At 33.5% G+C, this 14,938-nt stretch overlaps 4 protein-coding genes across 4 annotated transcripts; all 4 read left to right on the forward strand.

The window, feature by feature from the left end:
- Positions 1-1,407: 1,407 nt before the first annotated feature.
- LOAG_07442 (hypothetical protein) lies at positions 1,408-6,639 on the forward strand (the record flags this gene model as incomplete). Its single annotated transcript, XM_020447431.1, has 16 exons — positions 1,408-1,451; positions 1,606-1,708; positions 2,143-2,295; positions 2,431-2,546; positions 2,769-2,807; positions 2,902-3,001; positions 3,206-3,294; positions 3,516-3,659; positions 3,834-3,964; positions 4,150-4,354; positions 4,467-4,546; positions 4,633-4,745; positions 5,673-5,912; positions 6,037-6,096; positions 6,171-6,241; positions 6,531-6,639. 16 exons carry the CDS (start codon positions 1,408-1,410, stop codon positions 6,637-6,639), a joined length of 1,797 nt encoding a protein of 598 aa, XP_020302334.1.
- A 1,110-nt stretch (positions 6,640-7,749) lies between these two features.
- On the forward strand, positions 7,750-8,025 carry LOAG_07444 (hypothetical protein; the record flags this gene model as incomplete). The annotated part of the gene is made up of 2 exons (XM_003142978.1): positions 7,750-7,803; positions 7,891-8,025. The coding sequence occupies 2 exons, from the start codon at positions 7,750-7,752 to the stop codon at positions 8,023-8,025; spliced, it is 189 nt and encodes a 62-aa protein (XP_003143026.1).
- A 434-nt stretch (positions 8,026-8,459) lies between these two features.
- Positions 8,460-10,709, forward strand: LOAG_07445 (hypothetical protein; the record flags this gene model as incomplete). Its single annotated transcript, XM_003142979.2, has 7 exons — positions 8,460-8,665; positions 8,895-9,029; positions 9,274-9,455; positions 9,594-9,716; positions 9,906-10,007; positions 10,195-10,280; positions 10,562-10,709. The coding sequence occupies exons 1-7, from the start codon at positions 8,581-8,583 to the stop codon at positions 10,707-10,709; spliced, it is 861 nt and encodes a 286-aa protein (XP_003143027.2). The 5' UTR covers positions 8,460-8,580.
- Positions 10,710-10,766: 57 nt separating this feature from the next.
- On the forward strand, positions 10,767-12,613 carry LOAG_07446 (hypothetical protein; the record flags this gene model as incomplete). The annotated part of the gene is made up of 6 exons (XM_020447432.1): positions 10,767-10,927; positions 11,353-11,453; positions 11,715-11,807; positions 12,042-12,121; positions 12,185-12,309; positions 12,400-12,613. 6 exons carry the CDS (start codon positions 10,767-10,769, stop codon positions 12,560-12,562), a joined length of 723 nt encoding a protein of 240 aa, XP_020302335.1. The 3' UTR covers positions 12,563-12,613.
- Between the last annotated feature and the right edge of the window lie 2,325 nt (positions 12,614-14,938).

Raw genomic sequence — 14,938 nt, forward strand, 5'->3', positions numbered from 1 at the left:
GTTCACGTTTCAGTCCGTACCTGAACTTTCTTTTATTCCATATTAAGCTGATGGGAAAGTTATCTTTTCAGCAGTTTTACTTATTCGACAAACCTTCTTCAATACGTACCTAAAAAAATTAACTGATTGAAATCTTGAAGTAAATATGAAAATTAATGACTACTATTCCATTTAAAAACAGATCATTGTGAAGATGCCGATCCCAATGCATTTGTAAACGCAAAAGCTTCATAAGCTCTTAAGCACTTCCGGATTTGTTTTCTTTTAAGATTTGTTCAGGGGTGAATTCATGAATGTAATTTTTCTTTACAGTTAAAAACTGTTTAATAAGAAAATCAATTAATTTTAGCAAATACATGTATATAGTTGAATTCAAATTTAGATTTTTTGTAACTTTTGAAGTTATGTGGTATCATGATGTTCAATAAGATTCGATTATAGATCGAATTGGTGTTAACGACCCTCTGAATAAGTAAACGCTAGAAATGCTAATTTTTGGAGCTTTTGCGTTTTCTCGCTTGTAGTAATGCACCAATCAGTCTAAGGTGACAGAAAAGAAGTGGATTTTAAGACTGCTCCATTTGTTCCAGTTGTCTTTTTTTTTCTAGTTTTTCGAAAACAACCGGTTCAAACTTGATGATAACTAGCTCATCAATTACTTACAATACTCCCTATAAAAATTTATTTGAAAAAAAAAAAACACAAATGTTAGTCCAGTCAAAAAAAAGATAGTTGTCAAGACGAAAAATCCAGTGGTTTTTTTTTTTTCATGGTGAAATTTCTCCTTTCAAAGAAGTTGGCACGCTGCAGTAATGTATGCTGAAAATAGTCACTTCTTATGCTTTGACATTCACAAAGGTATTTCATCGTGTCGCAGGATTAATGATAGCTAAACATTTCTGAGGTTGAGGAGATGTTACTCAATCATTAATCTTGCAGTGTTCGAAAACACCGAAGTTACAGTTAACTGTTCACCGGCTAAAATTAAGTGATGCAGCTTACGGCACTATAGCCAATGGGTAAATTAAATTAGCGTCATGTCACATAGGTCTACCTAGGGAAGGCGCTTCAAGGTTCTGTCAAATTTATTCATTGTTAAGTCAAAATCGGAAAGTGCGCTGGATCGATAGCTCTACAGTGTTATTAGTTTCAATGGTTAATATTTTTGGCCTGAATTTCCTTCTGTCCTTTTACTTGTCACTATCCTTCCATTTTTAATGAAAATCGAATTATCAGAAGTAATAAAAAAGTAGTGGATCTACAGCACTCTTCTCTTGGGAATTCCAAAAATCAGTTTCCCTAAGATCATATAACATTGTTGAAATTCACTAATAGTAAATTTTTTAATCATTCAAATTTTAATAATTATGATGTATCTTTACAAGATATTGAAGACTGACGATAAGGATGTCACTGCTAAAGTCAGATATAAGGTATCATCGACCAGGATCGTAAGTTGCTTAACTTTTGCATTTTATTTATTTTTCAGTTCATCTCAATTTTATCGACCAAAATTTGAAACTACGAAAAAATAAAAAGGAATTAGAAAGGAATTCACTAAATGTGCCTCTAAATTTTTATCCAGTTATGAAGAGGAAATTTCAGGACGTCGGCATTGTCCGTAATATGGCGAATGCGTACTTATCTGGCATGTGCATTAACGCCCATAATTTTGTTACCCATTTTATTTTTGTTTCCACAAAGCCAGGTATGAACTTTTAATGAAGTTCGTATATCGTTAATGTGAAATTTGAGGACTCCGTAGATAAGTAAAACAAGAAGTGATAAAATTTCCGAATATTTTGTGATGGAACTGCTGGTAAATGCTGTATCCATCCATTACTGAGAACTCAAAAATCTCCCTTTCAGATTCTATAGCAGACGTTAAACCATATCATTTTCCATTTCTAGGTGTATGGTTTTTCCAAAATTGTAAAAATTAAAAAAATTGCAATATTTGAGATGTTCTACAAAATGAATCCGAAACAAAATGATAAAAAAATCTCAAAGAAAATTCTAACGTATCAGTTTCCATTTTATCACCAAAATTAGAACTTGTTACGTAAGAAACAGGTAAGTAATAGTTAACTTTAATTTTTGATATCGTGCAGTTAATATTATTGGTGTAATCAATAATTATAGAACGAAGCAAAATGTGGGTATTGCGTAGGCATAATGGCTGTTTACTGGGTTATGGAAGTACTACCGCTAGCAATAACTGCCTTACTACCGATGGTACTTTATCCACTGCTAGGTTTAATGGCATCGGATGACGTTGCTCAAATGTATCTACCCGTGAGCTTCATTATCATTTGTTTCCATGAACAAACGAAGCATGATGAAATTTCACAAAGTTTCATTGACTTTGCAAAATGGTTTAAAAAATTTTCACCATGAAGTTGAAGAAGCAGAAATTCACGTAATTTACAGGATATAAGTTTCTTATTTATTGGTGGATTAATGGTAGCCGTAGCTGTTCAGAAATGCAAATTGCACAATCGTGTCGCTTTATTTGTATTAACTGTTGTTCCACCACAACCATGCTGGTTACTGTTTTATCTTATACTCGATGTTCTTTCCATTCATGTTTAGATTTCGTAAATTTTTTTTAGTGTGAGAAAAAAGAAGCAAACACTTCTATTTGATATTCTTTGATTTTTTATCAGAATTATTCACGGAGTTAGCATAGTGATAGAAGTTCAACGGATGACTTACCTTTACAAAAACTTCAACATTTTATGAAATCAATAGTCAACTTTTATTTTCAGGATTATGCTTGGTTTTATGTCAGCAACTGCGTTTTTGAGGTGATTTTTGTTTCCTAATACTTGAAATGTTAAAGGAAAGCTGTTTGGAAATTAAATAGTAGATTTTGTGGTTTCCAAAAAAAGCAAATTCCAGTATGTGGATATCAAACACAGCAACTGCTGCTCTCATGGTACCCATTGCCAATTCTGTCATAATCGAACTCGTCAAAAGCAATCGTAGAAATGAGTTCAGTGTAAGATTTCATATTCACACCATATAATTTTTTGCCTATACTATGAGCCAATAATATACTTGGCTAATTCTAGCAGCAAATTTTAAATCAATTTCTGATTTACTTAAAGTATTCCTTCATCAAGAAGCAGCTAAAGATATAATGGTAATCTGCTTTTAATGTCATAATTTGAGACTTTAAAACTTATGACTTTAAACTCTCCAGGATAGTCTGGTGAGTGAAGCAGTGGTCGAAGACAGGTATAATGAAAACAGCGACGGACGAAGGAAATCCCTCAGTACTTTTAGTACGAGGTGCATTTTGGTTTATTTTGCATTTTCGTAACAAATACATTCAGAACCAGTTGTACGCATGATACACACATGAAGATATAGGTATATATATAATCTATTAGAAGTTCAAAGAACAGTGCAAGTCACATCTATTCTACAAACTAAGGATGCTATACAAGATTTTTTGGCAATGCGATAATTAAGCAATTGAAAACTTTAATATAGTAATAATTTCTTTCCAGAGATATGACGGAAATTTTAAGTAAAGACGAATATCATATGGCCAAAGGATTGCTGATATCAGTTGCTTTCGGTGCAAATATTGGTGGCACAGGAACAATTACAGGAACACCGTCGAATCTTGTCTTAATGGGCCAAATTAAAGAGTTTGTTTGCAAAAATTTTTTTTTCCGGTCTTTTAGTTTGAAAAATCTAACAACTTTTTCAAGAAAATTCCAGCATTCATATTATAACGTTTTATATTGAAGTGGAATTCCTCAGTTAAGAAAAATGATACCAAACATATTTGTTCTTCCATTACTTATCAAACAGTGTTTTAGAATTTTCCCTCTCGCAGATACAGGTATTAATTTCATATCCTGGATGGTTTTTGCGGTACCACTCGTTATCGCATGCTTGCTCATGACGTGGCTAACATTAGTACTCATTTTCTTCCGAAAAGCTTCAAAAGGTCCTTTTTTAACTACTAAAAATAACGCAATTTTCTCCTGCATACTCAAACATTCGAAAAACCCAATTATCCTACTATTTTGTGATATTGAATCTGCTCGTTAATCATTATCGCTATGATTTTTTGTTAGCAAGTAATTGAAGGATTAGAATGAAATAAAAATTTAAAAGATATAATAAATGCAGGTCACGGGACGATTAAAGACAAGCTGAGACAAAAGTACGATGAACTACCAAGTTTATCATTTGCAGAAATCGGTGTATCAATTTGTTTCTTGATATTATTAACACTTTGGATAATGAGAGATCCACATGTTGTTCCTGGTTTCGGAACTGTTTTCAAGAAAGGGCATGTGATTAACATATTCCAAAGATTGAACAGCAAAATGAAGTTGAAAAGCTTCAGATTAACCTGACTTTTTCAGGATATCATACTTGAAATATTTACGTTTGATTCCTTCAAAACTTTTTGAAACATTTCCTTATAATTTCAAAAAATTCAGGTATGTAACAGATGCAACGAGTGCGATTTTGGTTGCAATTATATTATTTGCCGTTCCGAATCAGAAGCCAGATTTCTTTGGTAACAAATTTTAAAACTGTTTTCGCCATGTTTAGTCAAAGAAAAAATGAAGTGTACTACAAATTCGAAACAAAATAACAATTTAGGAAAATCGGAGAATGTCGGAACATTACTGGATTGGAAAACAATGCAAGCAAACTTTCCATGGAGTGTTGTGCTATTACTTGGAGGCGGTTTTGCAATGGCCGCAGGCGTTAAGGTACTGAATGCAGGGGTCAAATTCCTTTGTTCAGTTAGTGGATTTCAAATTTATCATTAGTATAGGCTGTTGGTTGGAAGCAACTGCTGAAAAATCCTCATATCCCTATATCATAAAATGAATATTTGTGGATGGAAATCGTACTGCATATCCTTAGGCGTTCTTTTACAAAATTTTTAATATTCAAAAAAGCTTCATCTGATGAAAAATGTAAAATAAATTATACTTTAAGTGTCCAAATTTTGGCATCATCAATGCACATTCTAGTTAAACTGAATTTGAACTTCTTGTTTTCTGATAAGGAAATCACAGTGATTTTATGTCCATTTTTCCTACCTTACTGATTTCATATAACAATGACAAACAAGAAGTCAGCAAAACTGATAAACTTTCGTAGAAAGCATTGATTTGTGAACTTTTTTTCAGGTACTTTGATATTTAATCAGAAACCTCTTATATGACCTCTTTTTCAGAAACCTCTTTTTATATGGCATTAAAAAAGACTCGTGTATGTATGTACCCACTAGTAGAAATGATGAAACGAGAGCAAAAGTTCACCAACCTTTCTAGAAAAATTATGAAGCTCAACTCGTTTCATCTTCATATCTAATAGGTACAAAAACAAAAATTTAGCTTCAATGCCTTCAAGATCGTCAGTTTCGCGATAAGCAAAATCCAATTTCCAAAGCTTTGCGAAAAAGTTGTAACTAACTCTTCGGTAGTAATGAAAAGAGTGGCTGCAAATCTCTTCGAAGGAAGAAACGGAGAAACTCGAGAAAAATATCGCAAATTTTCTGAGATATCTGGACGATAAGGCGATTATCAATTAGCGGATAATGAACGGAGGTGTATCATTCGGAGAGTATAAAAAAAGTGTATTAATACGCACGAAAGATGATGGCTGACTGGTACACAACTTGTTTTCAGGAATCGAACTTGAGTTATCGTGTTGGAGAAATGATGCAGTTACTGCAAATGTTCCCAGTTAATGTCATTATGGCATTGTGTATATTTATCACCGTATTCCTGACAAACATTTGCAGTAATACAGTAACAGCATCCATCTTCATCCCTATTGTAGCAGAACTGGCGAAATCGCTAGAAATTAACCCACTTTACTTTATGATTCCTACCACTCTCGCCTCTTCAATGGCTTTCACTTTGCCTGTTCGTTCCACTTCGTAAATTTTAAAATTTGTAAATGATTTTTGAATACTAAACACGGAAATGATCGCTAAAATACCCTTAGATGAGTTTTTTTAGCTTTATTTGAAGCTTTAAATTATTTCAGGTGGCAACCCCACCAAATGCAATCGTTTTTGCATCCGGCCTGTTACGTGTTAAAGATTTGGTAAGTCGATCGGATTAAATTTTCTTTTAGATAACAGTTTTGATTATTGTGTCCAAAACATGATGTATTTTCAGTTATTGGCTGGAGCAGTGGTCACTGCTGAATGTGGTCTATTGGCAATCCTGTTTATGATGACTTGGGCAACGTTAGTCAGTTTTTTAGATTAGACTAAAAAAGAGCACATTGGTAGTCTACCCTCGTCTCTCACTGCTATCTCGATCTTTGTAAAACTCAATGAAGTATGTCAACTTGCTTGAGCATTACGAAGTCTTTACGACTGAGATCCAGAGTCGGATTTTGCGCGGCAGGACCAATCGACTTTGTTTTTTTTCTTTTACACATTCTTGCATGGGAGGAGTAAAATATGAACGAACTTTCCATATATTATGTAATTCATAATAATTTCGTAAAAATAATTGAAGAAAAAGCTTCAGATATTTATTCGAGCTCGACAAATTCCCTCTCTGGGCCTACACTCCGGCAGAACTAGTATACCGGAACCATACTTTGTTTGATTTATTGGTTAATGCAACGGCCAAATAGTGGAATACTGATGTATTCCTATTTCTAAGGCTTCAAGACATTTGTTAACAGTGAGGAATTCTGTAAGTTTTGAACTACAATGCCAAGGTGATCTGTTGTCGTTATCATTGTGACCTTTGTGATCACTTTAACATCTGTAGCGGGTTCCGATTAAATCTAATTTAACCCTGGAGCTTTTCTAGATCCTACAGCAAAGTCTGGAATTTTGATTGCTTAAAAAATAATGCAGTAAGAGGGAGAAGTAAAATTTTGGATTCTATTAAGAGATGCTCATTAAAAGACCTTGCATTTCGCAGCAAATTTCATTCTCGTATAGAATTACTGTCTTGAATACATATAAAAATGCTTCGGGCAGTATTGTCACATGAAAAATAGCTTGCTTATACAACAATCTACATGATATTTATAAAGGATTAGGTTTGCAGCAGTTCCATCTTCCATTACTCCTGCATTTTTTAACCTATAACATTTAGCATCCACACGACGATAATCCAGCAAGTTGCCTGCTGGAAATTTATAATGTATTACAAAAGAACTATGAAGTGGGTTCATAATAAAGTCTCACAAGCTAATTAAATTCACGTCAAACTGGACTAGTGTTAAAGATGTATCAACTTCTGTCGGCAGAATGATTTTCAAAATTGAATGAAATTCGGCACAAAGTAACTGAAAGCTAAGAGTTTTATCAGAACAGTTACAAAGAAATGAAAGTTTGTTTCATAAAAGTACTATTGCTTGATGAGAAATGGGACTATGCACTGGTTTATACTTCAACACATTGTGGTGAACTGCTACATTTCTGGAAAGATTCCCTTTTTGGATTCAACACAATGGGTAGAGGATGCCGTTATAACTGACTTGCATGGAAGTGTAGGTTTTCCAACTTTCACGTTACTTGAAAGCAGGAAAACGGTCTTGGAGGTTAAGAACTCTCAACAACGAATTAACGGAACGTTGTCAAACAAAACAAGTCCCAACTTTCCATCCGTTATGGTCCAAAGTGTAAACGATTACACGCTCCTTTGTCCGGAATGAAACTCGTCCAGTTCACATCCGGTTGCTCGCTAAGTATCGGGCCGTGAAAAGTTCCGTGCTTATCTGCTGTCGAAAATGAAAGCTGGTGGGATCGGATTGGCAGGACGGGTTGGATATTGTTCTTCTGCGGTAGGTTCTCCGAAGCGTTACTCTTAGAATTCATGTAGCAACATGTGATTAGTGCTCCTTCTGGTGGCTTCTGGAATATTATTTTAGAAAATGTTACGAAGGTCGATTCGGCGATTTGCTCTGTCTATATCGTTGTTAACGGTGATTTACACAACCGCAGTCCTCATTATGGACTATCAGGCAAGCTTTTTTTCTCGAATGGTTCCTGAATTATTTAGTTGACAGTTTTTTCATTGGACGACTTCATAGATTGTCGTATTAAATGATTAGATAAATTAGTCATCTAAGTTTTGATTGGAATTATTTTAAGAGAATAACATGGAAGATAACAGGTTCCTGAGGATGTCAAATTATACTTCAATAAGGGTACGCATCAGTATAAAAGAGCAAACTTGATATATTGCGAGCATAATTTCATTTCGGATGTTGCAAAGAAATTGGTTTTTAGAATGGGTCGCGGATGCAGCGCAATGTTTCACGTAGAGCCCAGCCAGGAATGCAAGCTAATGGAGTAAAGGTTATTCGCTTCAGTTGAGCACCTGACTCCAGTCTGTTTTACTTTTACTAACTTTTGCGCGTTTTCGTGAGGTGGGTGGGGAAAAAGGGCAGGAAAGTTGATAGTATCGCAAAAAGCCCGGTATTCAATTTTAGCCTTTTTCGTTGTTTGGTGTTATCGTTGCCTTCTACTCCGTCGAATTTTATAGGACCTATTTTCCCTGTCATTGTAACTGCAATTTTTTCTCTTTTTTTGTAATTCAGAGAGATAGTCGGGAAAACATGGAAGGGCTTATCGTCAGTCGAGATCGTGGCTTCCAGAAAGTATTACATGAGCCATTATCTTCGCAGAACTACTTCATTGCACGTAAGTCCCGAAGAAATTCTTACTTAATTCTTTTTCCTTTGTTTAATTTTGTACACCCTTTTGAAATAAGTGGGATGCTTGAACTTGGTAAATTAATGAAAAAAAGAAAAAAGTTATGTATTTGATTGTATTTGGTTTGTAGATTCCTGTCACTGTGGACTGTAGATTAATTTTGCTTGTACGGGTTTTGTTATGCTTAGTGGAGAAAAGTAAACTGTACTTCTTACAGCAAATCGCATTTTTCATCTGGATTTGAAAGGTGCAGCACCAAAAATGGATTATTTGTTGAAGCTTGTTCCATTCATCAAACAAATTGGAGCAACAGGAATAATGATCGAATATGAAGACATGTTTCCATTTACAGGTGTATATGTTCTTCTCTTTTTCTATCTTCTCAACTTTTTTGAACGTCATGCTGTGAAAAGTTTTCATATTAAAGTTTTTTTATTGTACCAATAGATTTTGTTGAGTTTGGTTCATTTTATCACTTTTATCATCATCATCTTAGTAATGATTGCATCAACATCATAGTAGGCCATCCGCCATTTTCTTGAGTACAATTACTGTATTCAAAAGACTTCATTACCATTAATTTATGAATTTTAAAGGTAAACTAAGCGGGGTAAAGGCTGGCAATGCATACACTCTGGATGAGTTGCGTCGTTTTCTCCGTGCAATTCAGACACATGATTTGGACATTATACCTCTTGTGCAAACAGTGGGTCATCTGGAATACATTTTGAAATACCCTAACTTCTCTAAATATCGCGAGGAGGAACGATATCCACAAGTATCGCTTACAGTTTAAGTTTGTTGGGATTTCTGGATTTTGTGTAGGGGACTTTTGCTTATATGTAATTCTGAGACATATTTATATCCTTGTTTATTACGGATAGTATTTTGGTGGCATTTCCATAACTACATGCAGGTGATTTGCTTGACGGATGAAGGAGCTGTTGATTTAGTTCAGGAAGCGCTAAGACAAATATTGGATTTGCATAAAGAATTTGCCATGAAATATTTCCACATTGGAGCAGATGAGGTTTATCAGGTTCGTTTTGCTACAATTTAGATAGCTCACATCTTTTCCCTAGCTGAATCCATGTGAACGATGTAGTGTTAAACTTCGGCACAATATTTCTATAAACACTTGCGTTTGACGGTCAGTTTTGTTGGTAGCGAATGGTAAAAGGCATTATAAAAGTATTCAATATAATCTATTACTGCTACTTTATCTTAGATCGGTCGATGTGAGAAGGACAGAAGTTACATGGTAAGCAATAATGTTGATACCGAGTTCTTGCTGCTTAAACACATAGCAAAAGTAGCGAAGTTTGTTAAGGTTCGTGTTTTCCTGGGGCTGATTTCTTTTTCCGTTAGATAATTTCATAAATTCTCTTTGTACAGTTATTGATATTCCCGAATTTAACTTGCAATGCATTGGAGAAGAGGAAGTATCCAACAAATTGATTCCTTCGGAAAGCAGCTTTCCTTTGTTATTTTTCAATTTATAATCTAATGAATTTTAGGCTCAAGTTCCAGAGAAAAAAGTGAATGTATTGATTTGGCACGATATGCTAGTAAATTTACAAACACAAAATGTCTTGAAGCATGGGTATTTCATTTGCTTTATTATTAGTTGCTTCAAGTGACTTCACAGGAGTTCCACATTTTCAGTAATGCTAGTATTTTACCAGTCTCTATGATTTCAAAATGTCTTTACCCTCTACCGTCCACTTATATATAAACAAAGTTTTTATCCTAGATCACGACATATCTTGAACAGTTTTCAAGAACATAATTTAATTTTTAGCAAATAAATATTATATGATTTTAATAAATGTTTATAAATGCTTACAAGTTGTGGTATCATTTTATCATTTTCAATATTTTTAGTTTGAGTGATTTGGTCGAGCCAGTAGTATGGAATTACATGGAAAATTTGGATGACCAATTGTTGCCTGATTTTTGGCAGCGATTATCTTCAATGTTTTCATACGTTTGGGGAGCCTCTGCTTACAAAGTTGAGTTTTCAAAAGTATAGAATGCTGCAAATTTATGTTTTATAACGTGTAATTCTCTGTCATAAGGATGTTTTTGTATGTGGTTATTTGTGCTCATTTTAGGTGCCGATGGTCCAGATCAGTATGCTTCAAATGTTCAGCATTACTTGAATAATCATATAAGTTGGCTAAAGCAGATGAATGAGCATCATTCCAAGTTCAAGCAGTTTCGAGGTATCATTGTAACCGGTTGGCAAAGGTTAAGCATTTTCAGTTACATGTTACTTTAATGGGGACATTTATTATAACGCAATATAATATATGGACAGTTATGCATTGAAGCATTGTGAAATTCTCTCTTGTTGTTAGTTATTGTTATAAGAAGAAAAACTATATTATTTACATTTTTTATGCAAAACGGCTTATGCGGAGCCTTCTATAGTTTTGCAATATACTGATAACTGTACGGTTCTTTATAAAGTGCTCGAGTAGATGACTTTATAAGAGAAAACAAGTACTTTCGAGGCCATTATGTTGCATATTTCATGAATAGAGGATCCACTGATGCATCAATCATAATAGTGTTTTACGTTGCATTTCTATGCAACTGTAAATATTTTTTATTTGTTTCTTCCAAGTTATTCGAAATGAATTTTGTATTTTTAACGATTTAATCATTTTCAGGTTTGACCACTTTGCCATCATATGCGAAGTTATACCAGTTGGTCTTCCTTCTGCTGCTGTAAACATGGCTGTTTTAAAAAGTGGCCAGTATGGTTCTGAGGGTAAGAATTTATTCTTGGGAAATTTTAGCGCTTCCATCCATTTCTTGGATTTTAAATAAAAGCCCATACTTTAGGTTTGTTTTTTGGAAGATATTCGGCTCACTTAAATCATATTCAGATATTCAGCAGCTTCCTCTATCGGTTTTCACTTCGATTAAACCTGATCCTCTCTTATGGTCAACATGTTTTGTGCTGTATATACTCGCAAATTGAAGTCATTTTTATTTTGCTGTTGAAAAGTTAATTAAGTTCGAGATTTAGTGATGCGGTCAGTCTCACAATTGCTGAAGTGTTCTTCGGTATTATATTTCGACAAAAATTCATCTCCTTTCATACCGCAATGTAGTTTTCCTGGTATCGATTTTTTCTTGGTTCTTTTAAATGCTGTTTGAAGGGATTTTCTGAATTATATTCGCAAGCATAGATTTGGAAATTCCAAAAAGTTATCTCAGTTTCGAAATTACGGATAGGAAATTACGCAGATCAACGCACCACAGAGAATGCATATATAAGTTTTTGAGATCTGAATTTCTATGCCTTATTTGTATGTTATGAATCAAACTCATTTACAATATTTTTTTTTGTTAGGTGTACACATTTTCCACGCTGTCCAGACATTGCACTCTACAATCAGTTCAGTTGAAGAACAAGTTTTCAATGATTATCAGGTTTATTTCAGTTTTCAAAACCAGGCTTAATAAAAAATCAAGTATTAAATATTTGTTTTTGAGGTTCGTGGGTGGATGGCAAGATTCAACGAAAAGCACTTATACACACAAGCTTGGTATCTTGACCAAGTATTATACAAGGTTAAGTCGTTTCTTCGTGAAATGGAGCTTTGCGAGCAGAATATCAGGTAACCTAATTTAACGTTTACAAATTCTTGTTTTCTAATGATATAATAAATTCATTAGAGTATTTAACTGAAAACAAATTTTTTTTTTAGGGCTGAAATGCTAACTGTTTTCTACAATGATACAGTAGCTGAATTTGTTTATGTGTATGTAAAGCCAACACTGAAACGTCTAGAAGAATTATCACAACGAATAGATAAGCTTTCGGAGCTGCGTGTCTTCCCGAGACGGCCTTTCGCTGTGCAAGAATTTTAAGTTAGCCAGATATCGGAGAGCAGTTTAAAATTTTTTTATTTTCAGATGAGGGTACAGTGTGCTTTCATTTATTTATTTTTAATTTATAATTTACTTCACTGTTTTACAGCACATCAAGCTAGATGTTATATAAGACCTGTTAATTTATGGAACATGAGTCTGATATTTTAAACTAGCAGTCTCTTTGTTTGCTCTTAGGTAAAAGTCTTAAATCTCTTACTCATCTTCAACACTATTTTCTCAATTTTAGTTTCTAAAAAGTTGTATAGGAGCACAGTGCGCACTGTTATCAGTCTTTTAAGCTTATTTGAAAATTCTTTGCATTCTTTCTGATAAATTGACACTAATCATGATTAGGTTCAAATTTTGAAGGATTTTTATTCTCCAAGAGTTACGTTTTTCCAATTGCACTAAAGAGTCGAAGTTATTTTAGATATAACTGCTGTTACCTGGATAATCCTTTTTCTTATTATCTAAATATTTCTTTCGAATCTCTGCGCATTCACATGATATCTTGCTTTGAAATGCGTTTTTTTCTTTTTTTCCTTTTTTTTTTATTTTTCTGCTTAGCTTACCAATTTATCATAACTGCTTCTTTTCTCTAGTTTTTGGTATAATTAATTTTACAGTCATGTTTGAGCTGTAATTGATTTTACAGTCATGTTTGAGCTGCATTTTACGTAGGGATTTTTTTTCCGCATATTCGTTACATAGTCTTTTTAATTATTGGTTAAAGTTAACAGAACAGCAGATACTGGTTTGAAATGAAACTTTAAATATGATTTCCAAAATTCTGTCAACCAGGAACGTAATACATCTAACAGTGCTCATTAACGATTACGTGCCAGACACGGTCATTTATGCAAGCATTTCGAACAGAATTTGCTGTTGATAGTTGTGTGATTCGCAAAACGAAGAAACTGTCGCTTGCTTTTATGTTTGGTATTTCTTTCTCTTTTATTCTATACATACTCATTTTTATGCATTTCAGAACAACTGAATCTGCTTTTAACGTCGTAAAATTGTCTGTTTTTAAACTTCTTATGCGATATTTTGCTGTTGTAATATTTGTATTTTGCATTGTTTGTTGGATGCATTTTTCGATTTTTTTGGTGGGTGGAAGTCGGTGGTAAACTCAACGAATAATTGATCCTGGTTTGTTTGTGAGGTTGAAGTGGTCTCCTGAATTACTGCTTAGTTGACTGCACCTCATGCTTCTAACCAGTATTTCCTTTCTTAAAATAGATTGTTTCTTTCTTATTCATATATATTTAAATCACATTTTATTTAATATTTGTTCTCAGTTTTTCAAATTTTTCCATGAAGCCGGTGGATATATAATGATTAATTAATCCGATATTTGTTGATTTAACTTTAGAATATTGAAGAAAAAGTATCCTTTTGCATATTTCTTTTTGCGTATGTATTCTTTTGCTTATTTTATTTTTCTTTTTTGTATGTATATAAAATCCATAGTTTAAAGTGATTCATTTATGCCTGTGGATGAACGTGTACATCTAAAAAGTTCCGTTATTATGAATTTGTCTGTACTTCCTTTGACTTTTTTTAGACAGTAGTTCATAAATGTGCGTATTTTTCTATGAAATTCATAGTTTAAAGTGATCATTTGCGTTTGTGCATGCAGCTCTCAACTCTTTTTTTCATCTAGGTCAAAATATGATCAGTGATCTTGTTACCAACAGAAGAATATATATTTGTTTTCTGCTGTAGTAGGTAAAGTGTGCATTTTTTATGAACACCTATGATTTAAGAAAGGTCATTTAAATGATAGGTTTTCTCAAGTTGTTCCAATCGCTAATATTTTTTAATGCCTATTGGGTATGTCACATCCTTATTATGCAAAATAACGCATCGTTTTTGTTATAATAATAATGCATTTGTCTTCGTTCTCAGTGACATTATTGTGACAGAATTGTTTTCACAGTTTTTAGGAATTTATTATTTCTGTCCTCATTGTCATAATTTTGCATTCAGTTATGAACAGTTGCATTTTTTCATTTTTCCTTGATCAAATGTGATTATTTTTAAAATCTGCTAAAGATTATGGCCATTTCGTATTCCTTCCATAAGATATTTGACATTTGTTATGTATAGTCCCTTATCATTTTCATCCTTTATTCGTTGTTCTCTACGGTGTGCAGCTTTATGATGTCTGTGCCATATGGTCTGCAGTGCTTTTAAATTCTGAATGATAGCGGTGAATGCTGCTCTGTCCATTTCGACACTTTTCCATTTTTCGAGACTAGCGAAATTTCGGGATTGTGGACAAATATTGCTAGCACTTTATAGTTCTAAATACAGTATCGATGACCTCAATATGCTAGGCATTATATATATATATATATTATTTTTTTT

Source organism: Loa loa, assembly GCF_000183805.2.
Source record: "Loa loa unplaced genomic scaffold supercont3.43, whole genome shotgun sequence".
NCBI classification, from domain to species: Eukaryota; Metazoa; Nematoda; class Chromadorea; order Rhabditida; family Onchocercidae; genus Loa; species Loa loa.